We start from the raw sequence: 25,621 nt of genomic DNA, 5'->3' as shown, positions 1-25,621 counted from the left end.
TAACAAATAAATAATACAAACAAATAATTATAGTGTAAATTTGGGTATAGTACAAACAAATAAATAATACCTAATCCTCTAAATTTTTCCCACTTCGAGGATTACCACTAGCTTGTGCCAAGGTGTCTCTCCATGTACTAAACGATTGGCTAAGTAATTTTCAACGACTAGACATCGATTCTTTGGTTCCCTTCCCACCATTTTTCTCAAGAAAATTGGTATGAATAAGACTCCACATTTCTCGCAACTGCATCTCATTACCCGTAATCGGATCATGAGTAACTTCAACCTAGCTAGTACACAACGCAACATCTTCAATAAGCATCCAATTCTTTCTTGCATCAGTAGTCATTTTGTTGGAAAAAAATTGGATTAAAACTTTAAGAGAAAAATAGGAATGTGGTTGAAAGTAGTTGAGAAAATATGAAATTGTGGTGTAAGGTAGAAGATAATGAGAAGGTATTTATAGAAAAGTAAAATCATTTTTTTTTAATTCAAAATTTTTTTCTTTAGATTTTTATTAATTTTTTACATTTTATTTTAATTTTTATTCACCTAATTAATCTTTGCCGTTGGATTAAAAAAAAATTCAATTCCAACACTCCAAATTGTGCCACGTGGCACAACGGTAAGATTTCTAATTTTTAAATTTTTTTTTCTTTTTTTTTTAATTTATAAAGGTGAATAACATGGACCGTTGATCTCAGATCCAACGGTCCACATTAAATAAGGTTTTAAAATTATTATTACTGTTGGAAATCCAATGGTAGAAAACAAATGACCGTTGAGATCCAATGGACGCCAAGGCGCCACGTGGCCTCCAACGGTCACTGACGTAGCTGCGCACGTAGGCCCCATCGACTGACGCAAAACAAAAGAAAAAACGTGGCTGACGTCAGGGAGACGTCAACCTTGCGTCAAACCCACTCTGGGCTCTCGGGCTGGCAACTCTCCACAGGCCTCTCCCTCGGGCCTACTCAGGCTCCTTCACCAACACACGCTAGACTGGATTGCTCGGGCTCTCAGGCCCTGTTCCCTCGCATGTCCCTCAGGCTGTAGCCCACGCTCGAACTGCTCTATTACATGAATACTTCTGTAACAACAGCAAAACATGTTAAAAAATTATAATTTATTCCTTTTCTGTAAATGTTTACTGCTTAAATCAAATCTTTACTAACGTTTCTCTTCAAGAGAACTGGTTGTTACCAATCTATATCCACACTATATGCTTTTCGCTTGCTCCTAATACATGGTTAACTACTTGCCTACCCATAAATGGGTTTAGTTGGACATCCAAAAGTATTATCTAAGACGTTTTGACCAAAAATATAACCGCTCCATAAACCTTGGCTAAACCAAAAAATACCTCACCAATCAAGAAATCTTTAAATTTATCCATACAACATTTTTATCATTAGTTAAATACATTAGAAATAATTTCCATGTTCATATCATGTTCTTTTGTCCAACCAAAGGATATCCGCAGAATATTTCTATGGTTAAAACGTCTACATTCATATTTTAGGATGTCTATCTTAAATCCTTCATTGAATAGCCAAACAATTTATAATGTGTTCACAACAAGTTGAAAGAAGAAAGTGTCTGTTTATATATGATAACATTCAGTTCCTCCGAAGATGAAAGATGAAAATGATGATAATACCTGAAAAAATCAAAGTACAAACAATGCAGCAAATTGTATCTCTGTGTTGCAGAGACACTGAACGAAGCATATCTGATATGGCATGTTTATTCTTGCAATGAAGACAACACGTAATTCACTTGCATATCTTTTTGCAGCATATTTTTACAATTTTAAACCGTTGGGAATCATACTGTTCAGTTTCCTCGCTCTTTTTATCATATTTATTTTATTATACATTTTCCCCATGTTAGCAAAGCTTTACATCAAAATTTAAACAACCTGTTAACTTAATGTTAAACAGGAGATGCAGCGTTATTCAAGCACGAATTATCAACAAATCTGTATTGTACAAAACAGATTTTTGCTTAATTTTCCGTTGGTAATTTCAATTTTCAGTTATTGTTATAAATTTTCTGTCATTTGGTTACAGTATCATGTGGTTTTAACTTTTGTTATAATATTTCCAATGCCTAAGAAAAATTCTGCATTGCTGTTGTTATCTAGCTCACAAAGATTACAAGGTATGTTGCCACTCCTCATGATCTGCATAGCTATCGTCTAGATAATTTCAACAAACAACATTATACAACCTGTGTCAACTTGCAGAGTGAAGCTTAATTTGTATTCAGTAGTTCAACACTGACATGTAAACCTCATTCATGTATGGATATAATTGCCTACACCTTAAGCAACTGAAAAGTGAGGACGATTAAAACAGTTATATAAACAAATAAACGTAATTGAACCAGTTCATACATTTATGTTGCTCATTTGTTTCAGCATTTTTGCTTTGGTCCATCTGATTGAAATGTTCTTCCATAACAGGTTCCAACTTAGTTTTTCCAGCACCCTATAAAAAATTGATTCCGTCTTGCACAAATTACAAGGTATGCTCTAACCTATGATTTCATAAATTTCATACGAATTGATGCTGGTTGTAAATACATTTCAGCATGTTCAATTTTACACCCGCAAGACACTATTTTAAAAATACTTGAAAGGTATACATTGAAAAATGGTGACCAACTTGGAGATAGGAGACATTACTCCAAATGAAAAAACCAGCTAATCCTTTATACCAAACAAGACCTAAATCTGACTGATGTCCTACATGCTAACGTCAAGTCGTTTTAAACTCACTCCAAAAGTGGACAGTGTCTACGTGAAACCATGATAAAATTGATATAAATACAATCCAACATCTTCACTTCTTCATTGCTTCAAAATATTGAAGTAAACTTAATTGGGACAATTTTGTGTTAGTTGATTAAGGTCTAAACTGTATTTTCCTTACTTTAGCAAGTGTAAATAAATCAGTTAGTGATCAAGGGCTGAGATTAGATGATATTGTGCTAGGCTTGGATGTAAACATGTGTCAAGATCTCATAGGGTCTTGTAATGAATGGTATGATGAGCTCATAGGCTCACGTAGCTTCTCTCTCCCTAGTAGTCATGTAAATGTTGAGGAAAGAAGGAATATATGAAGTAGAGCATTCTTTGGCTCTCTGGGAGATATTTTGAGAACACTCTCTGTCCTTTCATTTTCTCTCTAAAACCTCTTCTTCTTATACACATTTCTAAATACATCACTGCATAACAGGAATTCCAACATGGTATCCAGAGCCTAGGTTCGATTTCGGACTGGGCGTTGAATTCTGTGAAATTGTGTGAGAGAATCCAACGTGAAATCTCTCCATTTCATTCTGATTCAAGCTAAATGGCTGGATCTGGAAGCGGTGATTTACGAGCTCCCGTTTTTGATGGAACGGAGTTCGAGTTCTGGAAAGTGAGAATGGTCACCATTTTCAAATCGTATGGGATATGGAAATTGGTTGACAAAGGGATTGTTATTCCAGAATCGAAGAAGAAAGGAGAAAAGAAGAAAACAAAGAAGGAGAAAGACGAGGAAGATTCATCCTCATCGGATGATGATGAAGGAGATGATGACGAGTTGGACGCACACATGGAAGATCAGCTCATGAAAGATGCTAAGGCACTGGGCATTATTCAGAGTGCTGTCTCGAAGGAGATCTTCCCTCGGATTGTGAATCAAGAGACCTCAAAGGGTGCCTGGGATCTACTCCAGGAGGAGTTTCGCGGCGATGAACAGGCAAGATCTGTTAAACTTCAAAGTTTACGTCGTGAATTTGAGTATATGAGAATGAAGGAGAATGAATCTCTATCTGTCTATCTTACTAGACTATTTGAATTAATTAATCAAATGAAATCTTATGGTGAGAACCTCACTCATCAAAGAGAAGTTCAAAAGGTTTTGATTAGTTTGTCCAGTAAATATGATCCAATCTGTGTTGTGATTGAAAGAACTTCTGATTTGAATACTGTGACTGTGCAAGAAGTGGTAGGATCTCTTAAGAGTTATGAGCTTAGATTGAGTAGACATGTTGATGAAATTACAAGCACGGAGCATGCTTTCTCCACTATGGGTCTTGTACCTAAAGCACAGAATAGACCACTCACACAGGGAAATCACAGTAAGGGAAAGAAGAATTGGAAGTTTATGTCTAGGAAGTGGGAAAACAACACTCGACAGCCTGAGAGACAGGGTGAGATCACTGAGGGTGTTAAACAAAAGTGCAAGATCTGTGATAAGGCTCATCATGGAGAGTGTTGGTTCAAAGGAAAACCTAAGTGTCATAACTGCAACAGATTTGGACATGTAGTGAGAGATTGTCACCAACCAAAGAAAAATCATACTGCAAATTATTTGAATCATGTTCAAGATAATGCAATGATGTTCTATGCCTGTCATAAGGCCTCTGTGCAAGAAAACAGTGGTGTTTGGTATTTGGACAGTGGTTGCAGTAACCACATGACCAGTACTGAATCATTGCTGATCAATATTGACAGAAGTATAAGGTGTAAGGTGAAAATGGGCACAGGGGAATTGGTTGACTCAGTTGGCAAAGGCACACTGATTGTGGAGACCAAAAGAGGCACTCGGTTCATACCAGAAGTAATGATTGTACCTGGTTTGGATGAAAATCTTCTCAATGTAGGACAAATGGTTGAACATGGCTATTGGTTGTTGTTTGGTAATTTCATGGCCTGCATATTTGGAGATCGTGAACTGCAAGATCATATAACCACTGTGAAAATGAAGGGAAATAGATGCTTTCCACTAATGTTTAATCATGTGGATCATATTGTAGCAAATATTGCTACCACTGAAGGTAACACATGGAAATGGCACAGAAGATTTGGGCACCTAAACTATGACAGCCTGAGAATGTTACAAGAAATGAGTATGGTGTATGGTCTACCATATCTAAAGGAGTACAATCAGGTGTGCGAAGGGTGTGCTACTGGAAAGGCTCACAGAGAGGCTTTTAGCAAAGAACAGAAATGGAGAGCAAAGTTGCCCTTAGAACTTGTACACACAGATGTGTGTGGACCCATGAGTGAGACACTTGGAGGTAGCAGGTATTTTCTCACCTTCATAGATGACAAGTCCAGAATGTGTTGGGTCTATTTTCTGAAGTGCAAATCTGAGGTATTCAGAATTTTTAAAATGTTCAAGGCCATGACTGAATTACAAACTGGTTACAAACTGAAGAAAATCAGAAGTGACAGAGGAGGAGAGTACACATCTCTAGAATTTGAAAAATTTTGTGAAGATGTTGGTATTGAAAAGCAACTCACTGTTGCTTATTCTCCCCAGCAAAATGGTATTGCTGAGAGGAAGAATCGTACCATAGTTGAGATGGCAAGAACCATGCTCTATGAAAAAAAATTACCACTCAAGTTCTGGGGTGAAGCAGTTCACACTGCTGTCTACTTGCTTAACAGGTGTCCTACCAAAGCACTAGAGAACAAGACTCCTTTTGAAGAATTCTGTGGTAGAAAACCAGGGGTAAAACACTTGAGAATTTTTGGTTCTGTTTGCTACACTCATGTGCCAACCCAGTTAAGACAGAAACTGGATGAAACTGGACAGAAAGGTGTATTTGTTGGATATGGGACAAGAGAAAAGGGTTACAGGGTGTATGATCTGAAACACAACAAGATCATTGTCTCAATGAGTGTTATTTTTTATGAAGATGCTGCTCTTAATTGGGAGAATATGGAAACTGTGCATTTCTCAGTACCTTTCTCAGAAGCTAATGAGGGTATAAGCATAACTGAGATAGAAAATGGTGTGTGTGAAGAAACTAATATTAGTTCCTCTGGTTTATCTTGCCCAAATACAAGAAGTGAGTATGTTTCCAGTGTACACAATGATGCTCCTAGCACTGTGAATATGGAGAGTGAAATTCCACTCACAGAAACCTATGACAACACACCAAAGAAGTGGAGAGATCTGAATGAAGTATTTGCTCAGTGTAGACTCAGTGTCATTGAACCTGAGAATTACATTGAAGCTTCTCAAGATGAAGCTTGGAAGAAAGCAATGGATGAGGAGATTACTATGATTGAGAAGAATGACACTTGGAGATTGGTTGATAGACCAAGTGACAAACCAATTGTTGGAGTAAAATGGATCTTCAAAACCAAATTGAATTTGGATGGCACTGTACAAAAACACAAGGCAAGATTAGTTGCCAAAGGGTACACTCAAAAGCCCGGAATTGATTTTAATGAGACATTTGCACCTGTGGCTAGATTGGACACTATAAGAACACTCATTGCTTTGGCAGCACAGAAAGGGTGGAAACTGTACCAGTTAGATGTAAAGTCTGTTTTCCTGAATGGGATCCTTGAAGAGGAAGTGTATACAGATCAGCCAGATTGATATATTGTCAAGGGAGAAGAACACAAAGTATATAAGTTAAGAAAGGCCCTGTACGGTCTAAAGCAAGCTCCCAGAGCTTGGTACAACAATATTGATACTCATTTGCTGCAGAGTGGATTTAAAAAAAGTCCAAATGAGGCCACCTTATATGTGAAACATGTGGATGGACAGGGAACTCTGATTGTCTCTATATATGTGGATGACATAGTTTATACTGGAAGCTGTTTAGAAATGATTGAAGATTTCAAATGTGATATGATGAACAAGTATGAGATGTCCGACTTAGGCTTGTTGCATCATTTTCTTGGAATTGGAGTAATCCAACAAGAAGGGAGTATCTTTATTCACCAGAAAAAGTATGCACTGAGTTTACTGGACAGATTTGGTTTAAAGAGCTGCAAGTCTGTCTCAATACCTTTACCTCCCACGGATAAGCTAAGGAAAGGTGATGGGAGTGAAGCTGCAGATGAAGAATTGTATAGGAAAATTGTTGGCAGCCTTCTATACTTAACTGCAACAAGGCCTGATATCTTGTACTCAGCATGTGTACTTGCCAGGTACATGCACTGTCCTTCCATCAAACATCTTGGCACTGCAAGGAGGATCCTCAGATATGTGCAAGGAACTGTTGACTATGGAATTAAGTATGAAAAGGGAAATGCAGCTCTACTCATAGGATTTTGTGACAGTGATTGGAGTGGAGATGAAGATGACATGAAGTCCACATCAGGGTATGCTTTCAGCTTTGGCAGTGGTGCATTTTCTTGGGCTTCTGTAAAGCAACAGAGTGTTGCACTCTCAATTGCTGAAGCCGAGTATATGAGTGCCTCAGAAGCCACCACTCAAGCTACATGGCTGAGATTTGTGCTGCATGATTTTGGTGAAGAATTGATCGAACCAACTCCTTTGATGTGTGATAACACATCAGCAATTGCAATGTCAAAGAATCCGGTATTCCATCAGAGGTCTAAACATATCAAGAGGAAGTTTCATTTCATCAGAGATGCAATTCAAGAAGGAACAATTGACCTGCAATACTGCAAAAGTGAGGAGCAACTAGCTGACATTTTCACCAAAGCACTTGCTAAAGACAGATTCTGTGCTTTGAGGGATAAGCTTGGGGTAATCTCAGTTAAGACCTTAGAAGGGAGTGTTAGTTGATTAAGGTCTAAACTGTATTTTCCTTACTTTAGCAAGTGTAAATAAATCAGTTAGTGATCAAGGGCTGAGATTAGATGATATTGTGCTAGGCTTGGATGTAAACATGTGTCAAGATCTCATAGGGTCTTGTAATGAATGGTATGATGAGCTCATAGGCTCACGTAGCTTCTCTCTCCCTAGTAGTCATGTAAATGTTGAGGAAAGAAGGAATATATGAAGTAGAGCATTCTTTGGCTCTCTGGGAGATATTTTGAGAACACTCTCTGTCTTTTCATTTTCTCTCTAAAACCTCTTCTTCTTATACACATTTCTAAATACATCACTGCATAACAGGAATTCCAACATTTTGTTCTGGTAAATTCCAAAAATCAACAGTCAGATAAGGCCTCAAGGGTCATTATTTGCAGATTGCTTGGCAAAGTTGAAGGTGCTACACTTTCCCACAGGAAATTCCATAGAGCATTTGATCCCACTTCCTCTCCTGTTTAAATAACCTGGATAATCACATAGTGAGAACTCTGCTTCCTCAACCAAATGCAGCCCAAATTCTTCTGCCAACTCTACAATCTTCCATTCATTGAAAGGATATGCAGTCTTGTGTGTCACATGAATCTCTCCACAGTTGGCCAGCATTTTATGCGCACTCTTGAAGTAATTTCTAACCAAATTCTGATGAAGCCTGAAAGTGGGCATTGCATGCAATATTATTTCACGTATACATAACGAGGAATATAACTAGGGCTTTTAGTCTATTGGTACTTCTCGAACGTTAAGGTTCTATATAAACTTACTCAATTTGGTACTTGTTGTGTTCACGAAGAAAGAAACCAGCATGAGGAAAATTAAACACGATCCGATCAAATAGTTTATGAATCAGGAGAGGGTGTAGGCTCATGGTGTGGACGTCCACGTCATGCAGTACTAAGCAATCCCTGTCTTCTAACTCCTTCACGTTGCTCTTTGCACATAAATACTTAGAGAACAACAATTCTAAAAATTAATTAGCATAAATGCAAAGGATAATTGAAAGGATTAATTCATCAGCCGGAAAGAAGAATCTAATACAATAACAACAAAGTCTTGCCCCACTAAGTGGGATCAGCTGTATGAATCTTACAACTCCATTACATCAAAAAGTAGAATAAAATGTTACCTTTGGAGTCGAGAGAAGTGGCAATCATGCTAGCAGCAGAGCCAAATTTTTTAGCTAAGCAGGCAGCGAAGGAGAAATCACCCTCACCCACTAAAAGTATACTCTGAGAACTGCTGTAATGTTTTATCCGTTTCTCTTGTTTACCCTCTTCCATTTGTCTCTTTTTTAGTAGTCTGAAATTTCTTAGAATTGTTTACTTGATCGTTGAAATATATAGAGTTGCAGGATAGGGCAACTGTTAGGCTCCCCATTTCATTTAAATAATTACCATTTATCACTCCAAATGTGCCGTATGTTGGTAATTGTAGGGTCTCCTTGTTGGAAATTGGAAAACTACTAATTATGCTTAACTCTTGTGAATCCGTGCACCTATGAGCTAGATACTTAGGTACTCATTAGTAAGTATTTATAAAAAATATTTTTGTTCACTACCCTTAATTTATCATCGTTAGAATAGATAAAAAAAATTAAAATTTCAAGATCTATATAATAGATAGACATCAATTTCAAAATCTAAATTCAATGCATCCTACTTTATATACTGGCTTTTTTATTTTTGCCCAATAATACTTGAACACGTTTTATTATTTTAAGAAATAACAGATATGTTACTTAATTTTCCTTGGACTTAAAAAAAAAAAGAACACGATACATCTTTTGATTGAGTCAAATCGGAAAATGAGTAAATGATAGTACTATAGTTGATGATGCATGTCTATGTTAAAGGAAAAAAAAAAGATACCAAGAAATTGAAGGGAAAAAGAAAAGTAGTCGAACTCAAACTAGCTTAGATAACTTTTTATCAAAATTCTTTTGCAGCTTTAAAATGTGATTATGAACTCGTGGAACCTTAACTTTTCTCTTATGTTTCTACATCTTATAAGAGAGGAATGCATGATAAGACCATCTCCAAATGAGATGTTAAATCCTAAGTGGAATGTCATGTAATCAAATTTGAAGGTAGGAGCAAGCTCCAACCGATATGGCAATCCTATGAGGATTGACATATGAGTTTTCATATGTCAAATTTGACAGAAGAGGATCCACTGTAAATCCACTTTGTGGGAATCCTAGGAATTCTCACATCCTAACCGTTCATCGTACATCGTGCGGCTAGTTTTTGTCAGATACTATTTATGTTTAATTTTAAATAAAAAAAGTCAAATGATTTCTTAAAACACGACAAATAACTAAGATGTGACGATCCCTATGAACCCCACAATTTGGATCCGGATGGGATCCAAATCCAAATTTAACAAATGAGAAAAGGTGATGTCAAATAATTTATAATTATTTTATTGTGTAGGTCTCATTAATGCACCAATTATAGATCATAAAATTTTATTTTAATTAATTTTTTTTTTTAAATGGATCCTACAAATATCATTTATAATAAAAAAAAAATATTGGTTGGAAAAATAGAAAATATGATATTGCCACGTCAGCAATCAAATTAATATTTGATATTTATCTTTTGACATCTCCTTTGGAGATGCTCTAATAGTTGCCTTTTTGTATCTTTTTTTTTTTCAACAAACGATATTATATATACTAAAGAAGAGGGGATGGGTTTAGCCTCATAATGTGCTAACAATAATTTGGTTCAAATTCGTCTTTGGCGAGAATCAAATCTAAGACATCACACTTACAATTAAAGAAGAATACCACTACATCGTAATACTAAGAGGCGGTTGTCTTTTTGTATTAGTTTTGTAATCATCTCCAAAGATCTCGGTCAAAGCAGGCATATGTCAAACACGAATAACCCCTGAAGCCATAGGCAAAACACTTGGTAGTGAGACCCAATCTTGAGTGAAATAAATATCACGGCTTCAATCTTTTTCAACAAAATCATCATGTAGTAAATTAACAAAGCCTAAAGTAATCTCTCTTTCCCCCTTAAGTTTACCTACTACGAGACCAGAGTGTATATAATCTCCTCCAGATATACATAACACTTTAGCTAGTACGCGGAAGTGTATACCATGATTCTTTGTCTATCGATAACTGCATGCATTGCACAGAGAATGTGAAGAAGTAGACCATTATCTCGACAATAATGAGGCAAGCTAATATGTGCAGTGAATCCCCTTGTTAAGTAATCATGCATTGAACCTCAATTCTCTGGCAAAAATACAGCTCTTTTGATCATCTCTTCGCATATATCCTTCTTTCGATACTTAATGGACCCCTCACAAATCTTTCACATGAGCGGATAGGCATGAAGCCGTGGGTTTAGCCTGATAAATTCAAGAGAAATAACAATTTTGAGGTGCTTGTTTGTGTATTTTTGCAATTTGACTTTGAGTAGAGGATATATAAAATTATATTCTTTACTGAAAATCAAGTTCCACGAATACAAAAAAATACTTCTAAGGCCTGAAGTGTGATTCCAATTTTATAGTAATCAAACTCTTATAGTAAGCTGGAAATTTTGAGTAATATTATATGAGAGTGATTTCAATTCTAAAATTCAATTTAGATGACAAAACTAGCACTCATGGAATATTCAGTATCTTCAAATTAAATTTCCCTAGTGTAGCCTTAAGGGTGCATTTTTGCTCATGCTCACCACCCTACTTATTATCATTGGATGAATTTAAATTTTGCGATTAGTGTCTATCTTTTACACATATCTGGAAATTTAAACATATCCAAGGGTGATAAATAACATGGTGAGCTTCATCATCACTTGAGGATGGTGAGCAAAACTATTCCCCAAGTAAAACCCCTTCAGAGACTCGAAGATCAAGTTGCTGGACAAAAGGTAATACATGGTAAAAGGCACAAGATTAATACATCAATAGAAACTGCAGTTCATCATCAGAATAGGAATATATACAGCCATATAATGTATTTGACTAGGATCATCCTACAATTGTCCAAAGAAATATCATCTTACAAAGCTTGGTCTTTGATTTTCTACTAAAAATCATATACAACAAGCCTGGTACTGCGCCAAGTTAATGATCAAATTACAAGACCATCCTTTCAAAACTAAGCTGGTAAGTAAAACTTCTGATGTTACAGGGAAAGAAACAAGGGGACTCATGTTTCATGAAGAATCCCAATGCCTATCGATCGAAAAGCGTACTCTATACTACTTACCAGCAATCAATATCACTTTATGTGTAAAATGGCCTGCAATAAAAACAAGAGTTGGGAAAAATGTTCCGTTACAATAAGTTAATGAAGAAGATATGAAGCTGGAAATATAAGGTGACTGGGAACTTATTTCCTTTCACGTGTACAAAATTATACTCATTTTCAATGCCCTATTTATGGAGGGACTCCTAAAAAATTTAGGCTCACGCGATGCAACTCGCTTGCTCATGTATGCAGTAATCAAAATCATCACAAAACTAATCAAGAAAAACAAATTTGATATGGTGTGCTTACAGTTGCATGTGAGGACCCTTAATTCCAGAATATCCAGACCATGGACCCGAAGAAGTAGCGCCAAGGTGGAAACCAGAAGTGGTAGAACGGTACAACATCTCGGCAAATTTGAAGGTGCTACACATTCCAATAGGAAAAGTTTGATCACACATCCCAGCTCCTCTCTTATTTTCATAACCTGGGTAATCCCATATCGAGAATTGTTCTTCATGAACCAAATATAATCCAGCCAAATAAGCTAACTCCACTATTTTCCATTCACTAAAAGGAAATGTTGTCTTGTGTGTCACATGAATTTCTCCTACCCTGGTCAGCATTTGTCTTGCATTCTCAAAGAATCCCCTGACCAAATCCTGATGAAACCTGAAAATGCATGAATTTAGTCTAGAATTTGAGTCCTATGTTTACATTGTTGTGCTAGTGTTCTGCTTGCTATCGAAACAAAGTCATTCCAGTCCTTCGTTTAGTAATCATTCTCATATAAACCCTAAAAACCGGCTTTGCCCGTAAACAAACACCGCATGAGCACAAAATATACCATGACCTTAAACAAAAAGCTGCATAAATGAGTGTGTTTGAACTTACCAAATCTGGAACATGTTGCGTTCACAGGAACGGGAGCCATGCAAGTAACCGGCGTGAGGAAAATTATAGATTATGCGATCAAAGCGTACACTAATCAGGAAAGGGTGCCTGCTCATGCTGTGGACATCTACCTCATGCAATACAATGCATCCCCTGGACTCTAATTCCTTCACATTGCTTATAGCTTCTGAATAATTCACCATTAACGACTCTACATTTAGCATGCAAATGATCAATCAGAACCCCTCAAGTTTAAACAAAATAAATATCAAATCTTTGCGCCCCTCTGCCTATTATTTCACCATTGATGAATTCTACAATTAGCATGCAAAGGATTTCAATCAGGATTCTGAAACCCTCTATAGTTTAAACAAAAAGATAAAATCTTTGGTCCCGCAATCAATTATTTCATTTGGGTCATCACCAAAATGTAAATTTTAGCACCAAATACAAAGTTAATTTGCAACATCAATACTAAATTGATTTTTTCATTTAAATTAAATTTCAACTGGGGTTTCTTCAAGAATAAAAGAATTGGGATGAAATTAGGACAAAGATTTAAAGTATTTGGATGTTGACACAAGTCAATGATGGTGACTGTGATGGAATTACCTCTGGAGTCGAGAGAAGTGGCAACCATGTTGACAGCGAAGCCAAAAGCTCTGGCCAAGCAAACGGCAAAAGAGAAGTCTCCTTCTCCCACTAACAGTATCTTCTGATAGTTGCTGTAATTCTTAATCCTTTTCTCAAAGCTAAACACTTCCATTTGACTGATTCAGTGATTCTGTTCTTCTTCTTCTACTATCTCAGCATTGTTTTGCCTTGCTACTATTATTTTCCTCTTGGGAAAACTAAAAGAACTTTCGAATCTTAGATGAACGGGCACGATAAATTCATTCTCAAATTCTCACAAAGAGGATTAATAGTGGATTCTCATCCTTTTACATTATGTTTGAATGAAGAAATTTAAAATTGTCAAGGAATTTTAAAATGACGGAAATTTAAATGATGAAATTTTATTTTATAGAATTTGTGAATTTTCTTGTTTGGGTAACCTAAAAGAATAATAGAATTGAATATGAAATTTGTTGTTTTTAAACTCTCAATCATAGAAATTGGAAAATGACGCATATTTACATGAAATTTAAACTTGGGAATTGGAGATCCCAAATTCCAAGTTTTTTTCCATGCGGAAATTCTAAATTTCTATGTTTATGAATCCAAACAAGGGAATTGACGCATGTTAATTTATAAATTTTGTCTTTAATCCAAATTCCAAGTTTATTTCCCTCATCCAAATATAGTGTTAAGTCCTTAAATAAAGGGAAGATATCCCCACCGGATCTCTTTCACCAAACTCCACCAATTAATTAATTTTGATTCTTGAAATTTGATCCAATGGTACAAACAGGGAATATCTTAAAAAGTTATAATAATTATAGTCGTCAGATCAAATTTTAAAAGTCTGGATTAATTGATTGGTAATTTGGTAAGATTTGGTGAAAGGCCATCTCTTCCCTTAAATAAATTCTCAAAGTAACTGTGGAAGTCCAAAATAGGACGTTGCTGTGTCGCGTACGTGCGTTAGAGAAGCTTTGGGTCTCTAGCTTCCTGGGAGGCTAAATAGCAAAAATGGTCTATGAGATTTACATAACTCATCATTTTGGTACCTAACATTTCAAATCAATAAAAGTGGTCCTTGAGATTGTCCACCATCCATCATTTTAGTATTTCCGTTAAAAACTCTGTTAAGTGTCCTGGAGCTCTTAGCCAGAAGTTTAGGCAATTTTCAAAGTTTCGTAACTCAATCATTTCTTAACCAAATTCGACCTATAATATATCAAAATGAAGATAGGAAAGTGTAGAATAAGATTATATCTATTTGGAAGCCCAATGGTTGCCGGAGATGGCCAAAAAATTGTCTCAAAGTTGATTGGTCCGAGGAAAAACTGGAAAACTCGTCGGAAACTGAGTAAACTTTAAACGTTCATAACTTCTTCAATATCAAGTGATTCAAAAATGAAAATCATATTTCTCAATGAGACGAAGAGAATGGTACCCTTTTCAACGGCTAACTAGTCGTGGTTTGGCCGGAAAACAACTCAAAAGTGGCTATCTTAGATACCAAGACAACCACTTTCGAGCCATTTTCCGGCCAAACCACGCCAATTAGCTGTCAAAATGAGTACCATTCTCTTCGTCTTGTCGAGAAGTATGATTTTAGTTTTTGAATCACTTGATTTCGTTGAGTATTGAAGAAGTTATGAACGTTTAAATTTTACCCAGTTTCCGGCGAGTTTTCCAGTTTTCTCTCGGATCAGTCAACTTTGAGGCTATTTTCTGGCCATCTCCATAAACCATTGGGTTTACAAATAGGTATAATCTTATTATACACTTTCCTATCTTCGTTTTGATATATTATGGGTTGAATTTGGTTAAAAAACGATTAAGTTACGAAGCTTTGAAAATTGCCCAAACTTCTAGCCAAGAGCTCCAGGACACTTAATGGAGTTTTTAACGGAATGACCAAAATGATGAATGGTGGACAATCTCAGGGACCACTTTTATTGATTTGAAATATTAGGGACCAAAGTGATGAGTTATGCAAATCTCATGGACCATTTTGGCTATTTAGCCTCTTGGGGAAGCTTTCCTGTTTCAAATAATGGAGGAAAACATAAAAATCAATTACAATTAAAAACGTGATGAAATATAAAATAATTTTTATTGGAACTAAAATTGATGATACGTTATCACAAAGGTTTTTATCACAAATGATATATGAAATTAAACATCACCATCAAGATGGTCTCTGAAATTGAAAATCAATCAATGTAATCTCTAAAAATAGGTGTCACAAATCAATGTGGTATTTCCATCACAATTCCATAAAAATTTCTATTAAGTGCTGATGTGACACATAATTGGGTCTCATAAGTCTTTTTTCCTCACAAATGGTTATTGAAATTAACCCATGACATCAAAATGGTTCATGAAATTGACATGCGACATCAAAATGGTCACTGAAATTGAAAATTGATCAATGTAGTCCCGCAAGTAAGTGCTCCAAATTAATGTAGTCATTCTGCCACAATTCTGTAAAAAAAATTGTTATGTGTTGATGTGACACAAATGGATCACACAAGTCTAATTAAATTTAAAAAATTACAAATAGGTTTAATAATTTAATAGTTAATAGAAGTTGTGAAACCAAAAATCCAATCCTGCAATCACCTCAAACCTCAGTCCACATTTCTTTACCTCTGTTTATTCTGTAAAAAAAAAAATCTCAATATACTCATCTTTACACACTTCGACACCCTTCACCGAATTGAATCTAGATCGATATCACCTTTGGTAATGGCTTGGCTGATTGGCAACGACTTCTGGGACATCACCATTAACATTTAGGCGATCAACATACTCACAACCTTAATCTTGGAAAACTTGTTCCGCACTTCCCTGGTGGTCTGGTGACTTAAGGAACGACGAGGTCTGCCTTGAGATAATGAGGTTATAATCGAGATGCGTCTATTGTTGGTTGAAAACTATTTCCAAACCCTCTTAGGCCTTGGTTAAGCCTTGTACCTTTGAGAATTTATGGAATAGATCTCTCTTCAGAGCAAGTCCTACTATAAGAAAAAAAATCTCTTGTGCAAAAAGGTATTTAGACAACTTTTTAAATTAATTATTAAACCCACATCAACACATAACAAATTTTTTTTATAGAATTGTGGCGGAAGCATCATATTGATTTGCGACACCTATTTTTAAGGACTACATTCATCAATTTTCAATTTTATGGATAATCTTGATGGTGTGGATCAATTTCAAAGACCATCTTGATGGTGTGAGTCAATTTCAAGAATCATTTATGATAAAAACTCATAAATCATGTGAAGACACATTTATATGTCACATCAGTACTTAACGGAATTGTGACGAAATGATTATATTGATTTACGACACCTATTTTCAAAGACTACATTGATTGATTTTCAATTTTAGGGACCATCTTGATAATGAGGGTAAATTTGAAGGACTATTTATGATAAAAACCCGTTAACACAATATGTTGGTAGTTGGTACTTCACTGTTCCGCCAATTTTTAGCAAAGAATGAGAATTCATTTGGGTTCTATATGCATCGATATATAAAATGTGCAATTTTATCAAAGAAGCTACCACGATATATTATGAATATACTCAATGAGTTGAGCTCTTGCATAATAGTATAGATTCAAATTTCATTTGCGGCTAATCTAACAAAACTTCTTGTTAAACAAAAAAAAAAAAAAAAAAAAAAACTAGGTCTAAAGGATGTCTAGAACCAGATATGGCATTCAAGCGATACTCGCAAGCTCGACGAGGAACTGGTTGATATATATTCCTGAGCTTTACGGATTTGGGTTTTAATGTCCAGATTTATGCTCATGATGTTTCATCTATACATTTATAGTCACTTAAGTCCCTGTTTTAAGAAAAAACTGTTTCCAAAACAACTGCTACGAAACCAACTAGATTGGATTGGATTTATTTGGATTCTCACAAGCATATCCGTCATCCAATCCACTCGTCGGGATCTGGTGTTTAGGGATTCAATCCAATCTGCCAACCAAACAGTGATAATATGGATTAAAGTAATCTTGGAAACCTTAGAGAGATCTCCAAATTTTGTATCCCTTCTTTGATGTTTTCATCCCTAAGCTCTCCAGTTAAGTGCAAGCCATATCGACTATGTCATCAGACCACGTACTAATACTCAAAGCTCCGGGCCGGAAACTGGAAGCAGCTGGAGGGTACAAGCGCTTGGGAAATCTGAAGGTGCTCGCCTCTCCAACGTGAAAATATACATCACATTTCCCTGCACCTCTCTTGTTTAAGTAATCTGGATAGTCCCTTATTGAGAACTCTTTTTCTTCTTTAACCAAAAATAAGCCAGCCTCTTCTGCTAAATTCTCTATTTCCCACTCAGTGAAAGGATATGATGTCTTGTGCGTCACATGAATTTCTCCACTTCTGGTCAGCATCTCCCTTGAACTCTTGAAGTACCCCTTCACCAAACTCTGGTGCAACCTGAAAAATGCATGATTCAATCTAATAATTAGACCTAGACGACTGTCCTAGAGTCCATGCTATTTGGGTCAGGCTGACTCTGGACAATTTCTCACGGTCAGCCTAACTCAAATCAGTTCAGTTCACAAATGTGGTCGAATGGAAAACGTCATGTGGTATAACTTATGTGTCTTCATTTAACGCACGCGTTAGTTATATTATACTATAAAAAAAATATTCGTTGTTCACTCATATCACAACACATACATGTCATATTGTTGTGTATGATTTCAATAAAAGTAACATTTTTGCCCTATTTTCAGAACTTACAAAATGTGGTGCTGCTTTTTCTCCGACGAACAACGAAAATTCGAGCATCCAGCGTGAGGAAAATTAAATATGATCCCATCAAACTCCATCCTAGTAAGTTGAGGGTGGTGGAGCATGGTGTGTACATCTACCCCATGGAAGATTTTGCATCCCATGTTCTCCAATTCCATCAAGTTTTTCATAGCTTTTGAATACTTCACCTTCAACTCCTCTACAAACAACATACAAATTAAATAATTTCAATCTCTAAATTGAAAAGACATAATAACGTGTTTGGTTGATGTAAATTAATACCTCCTTAGTCGAGAGAAGTTGCAACCATGTTACTAGCTGACCCGAAACTTTTGGCCAAACAAAGCGCAAAAGAGAAGTCTCCTTCTCCCACTAACAGTATCTTGTGAAAGCTGCTGTAATGCTTAATCTTCATTTCTACACCCCAGCCAAACACTGCCTCCGTTTTGTTCCCCTTCGCTCGAGATTTCTCACATATCTCACATTTCTTTAACTTTTTTTTCATCTTCAATTTCCCCATTTTCTGAGCTGATTGAATTTTTCCCTTATTACTCTTGAAAGTTGGAAAATTTATAGGCAAAATGTTTAAACGCATTCATAGGGACTGATTAATTGAGAAGAAATGTGTTACATTAATTAGAACGAGTGTTGGAAATTGAAAGGTCCCAAATTTTAATTTTTTTTGTCAGTCTGTATAACTTCTATTCTATCTAGTATTATCAAATAAATTTGGCATTGTTGATAAGATATGAAACTAAGTAAAATTAGAAAATAGTTATTAACACTCAAAGCATGTACAAATACAGGAATAAAATACATTTGAGAGGGTGTACACATCGCCCTTTATTAAAGAATAATGATTATTTTGGAACTTACAATCTGGTAATTTCTGTCGTATCTATCAACTTAGTTACAATGCTTAGTCCCATTCCAAAGTTCTTTTTGTGTGGCACATGCAATATTAGAGCATTTCCAATGAAAAGATACAAAATTAAGATGTAAAAATTTCATTTCATTTACATTTTGAGAAGATGTAAATATAGTATTTGAATTAAGAGAGTTTTAACAAAATACTTCCGGTATTATTCATTTTTAATGAAAAATCATATTTTTACCTTTAACTGACACTATTTATTATACATTTAAAAATGACTTTTGGTTAAAAGAGAAGTTTTTTTTGGACTTTTCATTAGTTTTTCTTTAAATTAATGGTGAAGATGTAGGTAAATTTAACATTGAAAATAAAAAACATTCAACTTCCATCTTTTTTTACATCTTTCGGTCGAGTTTACTATTTTACATTTCCTTAAGATTTTCTGTAAATAATCAAACAGAAAATAGAGTCATTTCCAACAAGATAATCAAGGTTTACCTTTACGTATGTATAAAAAATTGAATAAGTAATAATTTCGGAGGCCCAAACAAACTTAATCCATGACTTCCCATCCCGAAATTTATTATATTTTATTTTTAGTAGGGGTTATATTATCAAAATATCATTTAGGTGCCAAGTAGGCCTTCCACGCATACCTCAATTTTCCTTTCAGTTTTTCACTTTTATTTTACTACTTTCAAATAGTATTTATTTTTACAAACCCATAACAGCAAACGGAATTTAATCCAAAGTTATAACGAATAAGTTATATTCGAAATAGTATAAATTTATTTGAGAAAAATTCTAACTTTTCTTATGCAGTGTGCATCACCTCCTTATTGTGATGAGAGACTGATTTGTGGCAAATGATTATTAAAATATTGTTTTGTTTGGTTTTTGAACACCCTACCTACTTACCCACTCCATCAGACACCATCGTTACTTTTTATTAATTCTCTCTCACTATTTCTCTCATGTCCCATTCCCCAATTTTATTTTATTTTTTCCCCATGTCAGGCTGTCAGCCGGTTCTCTCCCTCTACCTCATCCTCTCTATCGAGAGAGAGATTTTTTAATGCTACTAGTACACGGGATGGTACATCACGTATCACTAAACAAATGATGAGATATGTGTGCTAAAAAATTAATAACTTAAAAAATAAAATTTCTCACAATTCTTATTAAAACACGTGATGTATCACTTGTGCTCCCGTCACAGTTAAAAATTTCTCCCCTCTCAAGCCTATTTTTCTTATTATTTTATTATTTCTTTTCTCTCATTTCAACCGGTCCCATCTCTCTCTCACAATTTTCCCTCACATCTTTTCTCTCTCTCTCTCTCTCTGACACACACACCCCACTTTCCCGTCCACTTTCCACTCCCTCGCGTCACTCCCTCTCTTTCCACTCATCTCTCTCGCTTCTCTCCTTCATTTTTCTAAAGTTCCTGTCTCTCTCTAACTCTCACTCTCTACAGAGCTCCGAGAGCTCTCGTCCCCTTTCCTCTTCGAATTTAAACAAACCAAACTCCAAAACCATGAAACCTTAATTTCTGGCGCTAGAGGATCCTAGCTATACCGTTGCATGCGTCATTGGATCATCACGGTGTAAACCATCATTGAAGCCGAGAGCTTCAAGCTCTGAAACTCGAACCCAGGTGAGGTTCTCTATGAAAATCTTGTTTCATTATGTTTTAATGTTGCTTGGGACAAGATTTGTGGTGTTTTCCAGTTCGAAACCGGAGGTTCAACCCCCCTGCAATTTCTCTGAAACCTTGCCCAGTTTTTTGTCACCTCCTCCGAGCAAACTCCGGCAAGTTTGTGGGTTCTGGAGCTCGTGCTCAGTTTGAATCCATTCCAGGTACTTAAATACATCGTTGCATGTGAAAATTAGTTGGAAATTACTAAGGTTTGACATGCATGAGTACTGTTTTTCCCCATTTTTAGAATCCGGCGAAGAAACCTGGCCCTTGCAGGCCATTTTCCGGCCAAATGCAACCACGGACGAGAACCCCAATGGTATATTTCGTTAATCAAGTTAGGTGTTAGAAATTGTACAATGTTAGATTATGCTTGTTTGGTGGGAAATTTTAGAAAATAATGATGTTGCTGTACTGTTTCTACAACAAGGACAAAACTGTAAAAATTGTTGAAGCTTTAGGGCTCTTTGGTAATTCTAGGAAGTTGGGGGCATTTTTGCAATTACCTCTAATTTTTGGGGCAATTTTTGTAAAATGTGCAATTTGGACAGATTATAGTTAATCTGTCCATTTTGTATATTAATTATGTTTAAGTATTGTGTTAAGTCAATGTGGCTTGGTATAGGTACAAACTTATTCTGTTTGCCGAATGACAAGGCTTATCGAGAGCAAGCAAGCTATGGTTATGTGAGTGGGTCTTTCCGTTTTTACATATATATATATATATATGTATGTATATGTGATTTTTTTACTAACAACTGTTTTTATATACTATGATGTGACATACCATGTTTAGCTTTACAAGTAGACTTTCCGTACACTTTATGTTTTTAATATTATTTGTGAGCATAAACTTGTGTCATGATATCCTTGCATTTTACTGCTCATTATTACATGTTTACACGGTATCTCTTAGTTATTTGTATTGTCTTGGGCCAAGGACCAGCGTCACGGGTAGTTCACATGCACCACTTACATTCGTTTTGGATCCAAAGTTGAAGTGTCAGCGTGTCTTTTTGTATGATGTGTTGGACTTGTATGTGATGCGATTAGCGCAGCTCACGTGATGTAGTATTAGAATGTAAAACCTACACCCAGCCTATTCCATTGTTTGAATACCTCTGCAATGGACTTGTGTGTCTACATAAATTAATGAGCATTGATTTCTTATGCTATCGATTTGAGATTTAATGTTGAGGAAACTTATTGATGTACCCTACATCATTTAACTCACTTTTGTTGCACGGTACCGTGTTATTATTATAATATTTTTGGGAAACCATATACTTGTTTTACACCAAGGGGTTACACTTTTTGAAAAGGTTTTACAAAGCTTTATTTTCAGGCCCACTCATTTTTATTTTTCGCCTCTCCAGGATTTTAGTGGCAAAGGTTTCATGATGATGAGGATTGCCGGTAAAAGCTATCATGTAGGAGACTTCTCCTTTCGGTATAAATGTCATTACTCTTATTTTACTGCAATTTATCTATACTCTGACATCACTTGTGTGATATTGGTTCAATTCTGCTCACATGCGCGTTCTAAATTAGTCACTTTTAGGTTTTAATTTATTTATTTTTTCTATATCACTATACTTTATGATTTCGTCATATTCTAGGTGTCGGTCAACACATCGCGATTCAGCTGTCCAGGTGGACATTTCGGGTTGGGGTGTGTCATCATCAATTGGTTTGGATAGTTAAAATTTTCCATACTTCAAAAACGACAAAAAATAAGAAGAAATTTTTCAGTGTACCGAGAACACACTCTGGTACATTGAAAAATCTCTCAAAAACAAGGGTTTTATGCAGAGTGGTCTTAGAGCTTCACGAGAGATTCCATCAAACAAATATATATGCAGGTATCTCCCAAACAGTACCGGTCCCAACATCAAAGGGGAAGCTTCAAAACTTCAAGTAGTAGAGGCGGTACGGTACAACTGCTTGGCAAACCTGAAGATGTTAAATATTCCAACAGGAAAAGTTTGATCATATATCCCAAATCCTCTCTTATTTTCATTATCCGGACAATCCCATCTCTAGAAGCTTGCTTCATTGCCCAAATATAATCCAGCAGCTTCTGCTAACCTCACCTTTTTCCTCTCACTGAAAGGATACGATGTCTTGTGTCACATGAATTTCTCCCCTTGCAGATCAGCATTTCGCGAGTCAACCAACTTCTGATGAACCTGAAAAATGCAGGATTTTAGTTTAAAGATGCATCCCTTTAAAAATTAAGCCTCACTTGAATGAATATTATTGTACGAGCCCATCACGTATTTGATCCCTTTCTCGCAATATGTGCCTGTATAGTACTTAGTTAGGACTAGGGGTGGGCACGGGCCGGGCTGGGCCCAAATTTGAAGGGACCGGACCGGACCCGCTTTAAAATGGAACGGGGCGGGGCGGGGCGGGTATTGAAATTTCTGAAGTTGGAACCGGACATAACCCGGCCTGTTTGAAACGGGCGGTTCGGGCCGGGTCCACGGGTCCAACGGAAGGGAACGACGTCGTTGTCTATCTTCCTCCGATGCGAAACCTAGATGCCCAGCGACAACCTTCACCGTCGCGCCGTTCAGCATCGTCACGTCTCCGGCGAACACCACTCGAATCTGTGACTGATGCATGTCGGTCTGAGTATATTACGAGTGTGCAAATACCACTCAGATCCATGACAAAGAGCTTTATTTGCACAGAACACTCGGATCCATGACAGATCCGAGAGAAATGAGGGACGTGTAGAGAGTGAGACTGTGAAAGAGTGAGAGAAAGGGGTGAGAGAGAAATGAGAGTATTGAATTCCAACGATGTTGGCGATGACGAAGCCGAGTATGAAGGTGTCCGAGGAAGAAGAGAGAGACTGCGAGTCTTGGTCCTGGGAAGAAAGAACGGCAAAGTCATCTGCGTCTCGGGAAGAAAGAGCGGCAAAGTCATCTGCGAAGCCAAGGGTGTCTATGTCCAACGGGAATACGAGAGAAACGTGAATGTCGTGAGAAATCACCTCTTGCTGCAGAGCCTCGGCCAAGCCACGGAGCCCGAACTTGCTGGCGGAGTAGGCCGTGTAGCCGTAGATTCCGACTTGGCCGGCCTGGGATGACATCAGTGCGATCGAGCTCCGGAATGAGAGTTGCAGAGATGGGGGGAGAAGAAACAGAGAAGAGGAATGAGGGAGAAGGGAGAAGGTTCGAGAGATTGGGTGTGTGTTCTCGAGAGTGAGAGAACCATCACGGGGAGGGACAAAAAGAAGTGGGCCTGGGACAGTAACAGTACCCAACACAGGGTATTTTTGCAAACGGGCCGATCCGGGTACCCGTTTTTCTATACTTTTGGAACCGGCCCGAACCTAAAATTTCAAAGACCCGCCCCGCCCCGCCCCGTTTCTCTTTTTTAAAATTAGGACCCGCCCCGTACCCGCCCCGAACCGCTAATACCCGCCCCTACCCGCGGATCCAGGACCCGTTTGCCCACCCCTAGTTAGGACGCATATTGCAAGATTAATTATATGTGATGGGCATTGGGTTCGTACCAACATTTCAACTATATAATTTTAGGAAAACTAATGAAAATGGCTTGAAAACTTTAAGTTTTAATGATAAGGACAAAATAAAGGGTAAAGTGAATAGTATCAGATTTGATTTTTTAGTGTAAAAATGTGATTTTTCATTAAAGTGAACAGTACCGTGGGCTTTTCGTTAAAACTCCCTATAATTTTCGTACTTAACTTACATAATTTGGAAACCGCTGCGTTCAGCAGAAGAGGAACCATGGATGTAACCGGTATAGAAAATGCAATCAAACCGTTGGTTGATTAGGAAAGGGTGTTGGCTCACGGTGTTGACTTTCACACCAAGCAATGTTGAGCGTCCCCTGGCCTTCAATTCATTCAGGTTGCTCGTAGCTTTCGAATAATCCATCATCAAAGTAACTGTAACTAGCATAGTGAATAGCTTAATCGCATATTAATTGGTAAAGAATTAACCCTCTCTAAACTAAACTAAACTAAGCTAAGCTGCATACTGACGATAATTACCTTCGGAGTCCAGAGAAGTTGCAACCATGCTGGTAGCGGAACAAAATGTTCTGGCTAAGCAAACTGGAAAGGAGAAGTCTCCTTCTCCGACTAAGAGTATCTTCTGGGAGCTGCTGTAATGCTTGATCCTTCTCTAGAAGCTAAACAATTCCATTTTCTTGCCTTTAACTTACTCGAAACTTACTTGCTAGCTACGTCCAAAGGTGAACCACACTAGTTAATTATACAGGAGTGGCAAGCTAGGGGGCAGCATTTATGTTTCTAATCGAAAGGTCTCTCTCTTAGTTTTCTTTCCCAGTTCGTTTATGTTCCATGTAGTTTTGCTTCTCAATCTGTGCCATTCATGACCACTAAACATTGCTTAATTTTTGTGAATTCATGCACCTTATCTAATCTAAATACTCAAAATTAGGAGATACTACAATCATGTTGCTGAAACAAATCTAAAAACAATTAAAGGAAGGAAACAAATTGGCACCCGAGATGACAAATTTTCTCAAAATATACAAATGATTCGTCAGGGTATAAATTTTTCAAGGTGAAGCATAAACAAACCATAACTAGTTACGAAAGTTTAACCTGCCTCCAAACTACTAATCATATGTTGTTTATGAATTTATATTTGTTGAGTTTTGTCCAAAATTCTAACTATATTTTCTTCTTCCAAACCCAGGGTTTTTGTCTCCTCCAACAATCCCACATCGCTCAAGCACAAGATGTGAAAGTTGTTTATATATCGCTATCCATCAACATGGTTTGCCAAGTTCACTAGAATCTGAAACAACAAAACACTCAAACTCTCCTGGGCTTGGCTCTTTTTAATTTTACTTTTTCACTTTGCTTTTAGGGAAATTCTATTTTTACTAAACATTTTAGTTAATTTTACGGTCTGTATATAAATACTACAAATCTTATCTTCTGAATCCGTT

The 25,621-nt window shown here is 36.7% G+C and overlaps 2 protein-coding genes, 1 long non-coding RNA gene and 1 pseudogene across 7 annotated transcripts; 1 reads left to right on the top strand and 3 right to left on the bottom strand.

Moving 5' to 3' along the window:
• Window positions 1-7,943: 7,943 nt before the first annotated feature.
• Window positions 7,944-8,863, bottom strand: LOC126584479 (uncharacterized protein At4g26485-like). The gene is made up of 3 exons (XM_050248840.1): window positions 8,710-8,863; window positions 8,348-8,546; window positions 7,944-8,235 (listed from the first exon to the last, which is right to left on the bottom strand). The coding sequence occupies exons 1-3, from the start codon at window positions 8,861-8,863 to the stop codon at window positions 7,944-7,946; spliced, it is 645 nt and encodes a 214-aa protein (XP_050104797.1).
• Window positions 8,864-11,501: 2,638 nt separating this feature from the next.
• LOC126586376 (uncharacterized protein At4g26485-like) lies at window positions 11,502-13,529 on the bottom strand. The gene is made up of 4 exons (XM_050251215.1): window positions 13,306-13,529; window positions 12,694-12,904; window positions 12,109-12,471; window positions 11,502-11,850 (listed from the first exon to the last, which is right to left on the bottom strand). Exons 1-4 carry the CDS (start codon window positions 13,457-13,459, stop codon window positions 11,835-11,837), a joined length of 744 nt encoding a protein of 247 aa, XP_050107172.1. The 5' UTR covers window positions 13,460-13,529; the 3' UTR covers window positions 11,502-11,834.
• Window positions 13,530-17,407: 3,878 nt separating this feature from the next.
• Window positions 17,408-18,609, bottom strand: LOC126584478 (uncharacterized protein At4g26485-like; annotated as a pseudogene).
• Window positions 18,610-20,377: 1,768 nt separating this feature from the next.
• Window positions 20,378-25,457, top strand: LOC126586380 (uncharacterized). 5 transcript variants are annotated; one of them, XR_007610782.1, is made up of 4 exons: window positions 20,378-20,823; window positions 20,910-21,349; window positions 22,039-22,112; window positions 25,366-25,457. It is a non-coding gene; the product is annotated as an uncharacterized LOC126586380 (long non-coding RNA). The 5 variants fall into 5 exon arrangements; XR_007610783.1 differs by lacking the exon at window positions 25,366-25,457 and adding an exon at window positions 22,282-22,306; XR_007610781.1 differs by lacking the exon at window positions 25,366-25,457 and having other exon boundaries at window positions 20,910-20,981; window positions 21,288-21,349; window positions 22,039-22,275.
• The last annotated feature ends 164 nt before the right edge of the window (window positions 25,458-25,621 follow it).

Source organism: Malus sylvestris, chromosome 10 (assembly GCF_916048215.2).
Source record: "Malus sylvestris chromosome 10, drMalSylv7.2, whole genome shotgun sequence".
In the NCBI taxonomy this organism is placed as follows: domain Eukaryota; kingdom Viridiplantae; phylum Streptophyta; class Magnoliopsida; order Rosales; family Rosaceae; genus Malus; species Malus sylvestris.
This window is presented reverse-complemented; position numbering and strand designations above follow the sequence as displayed.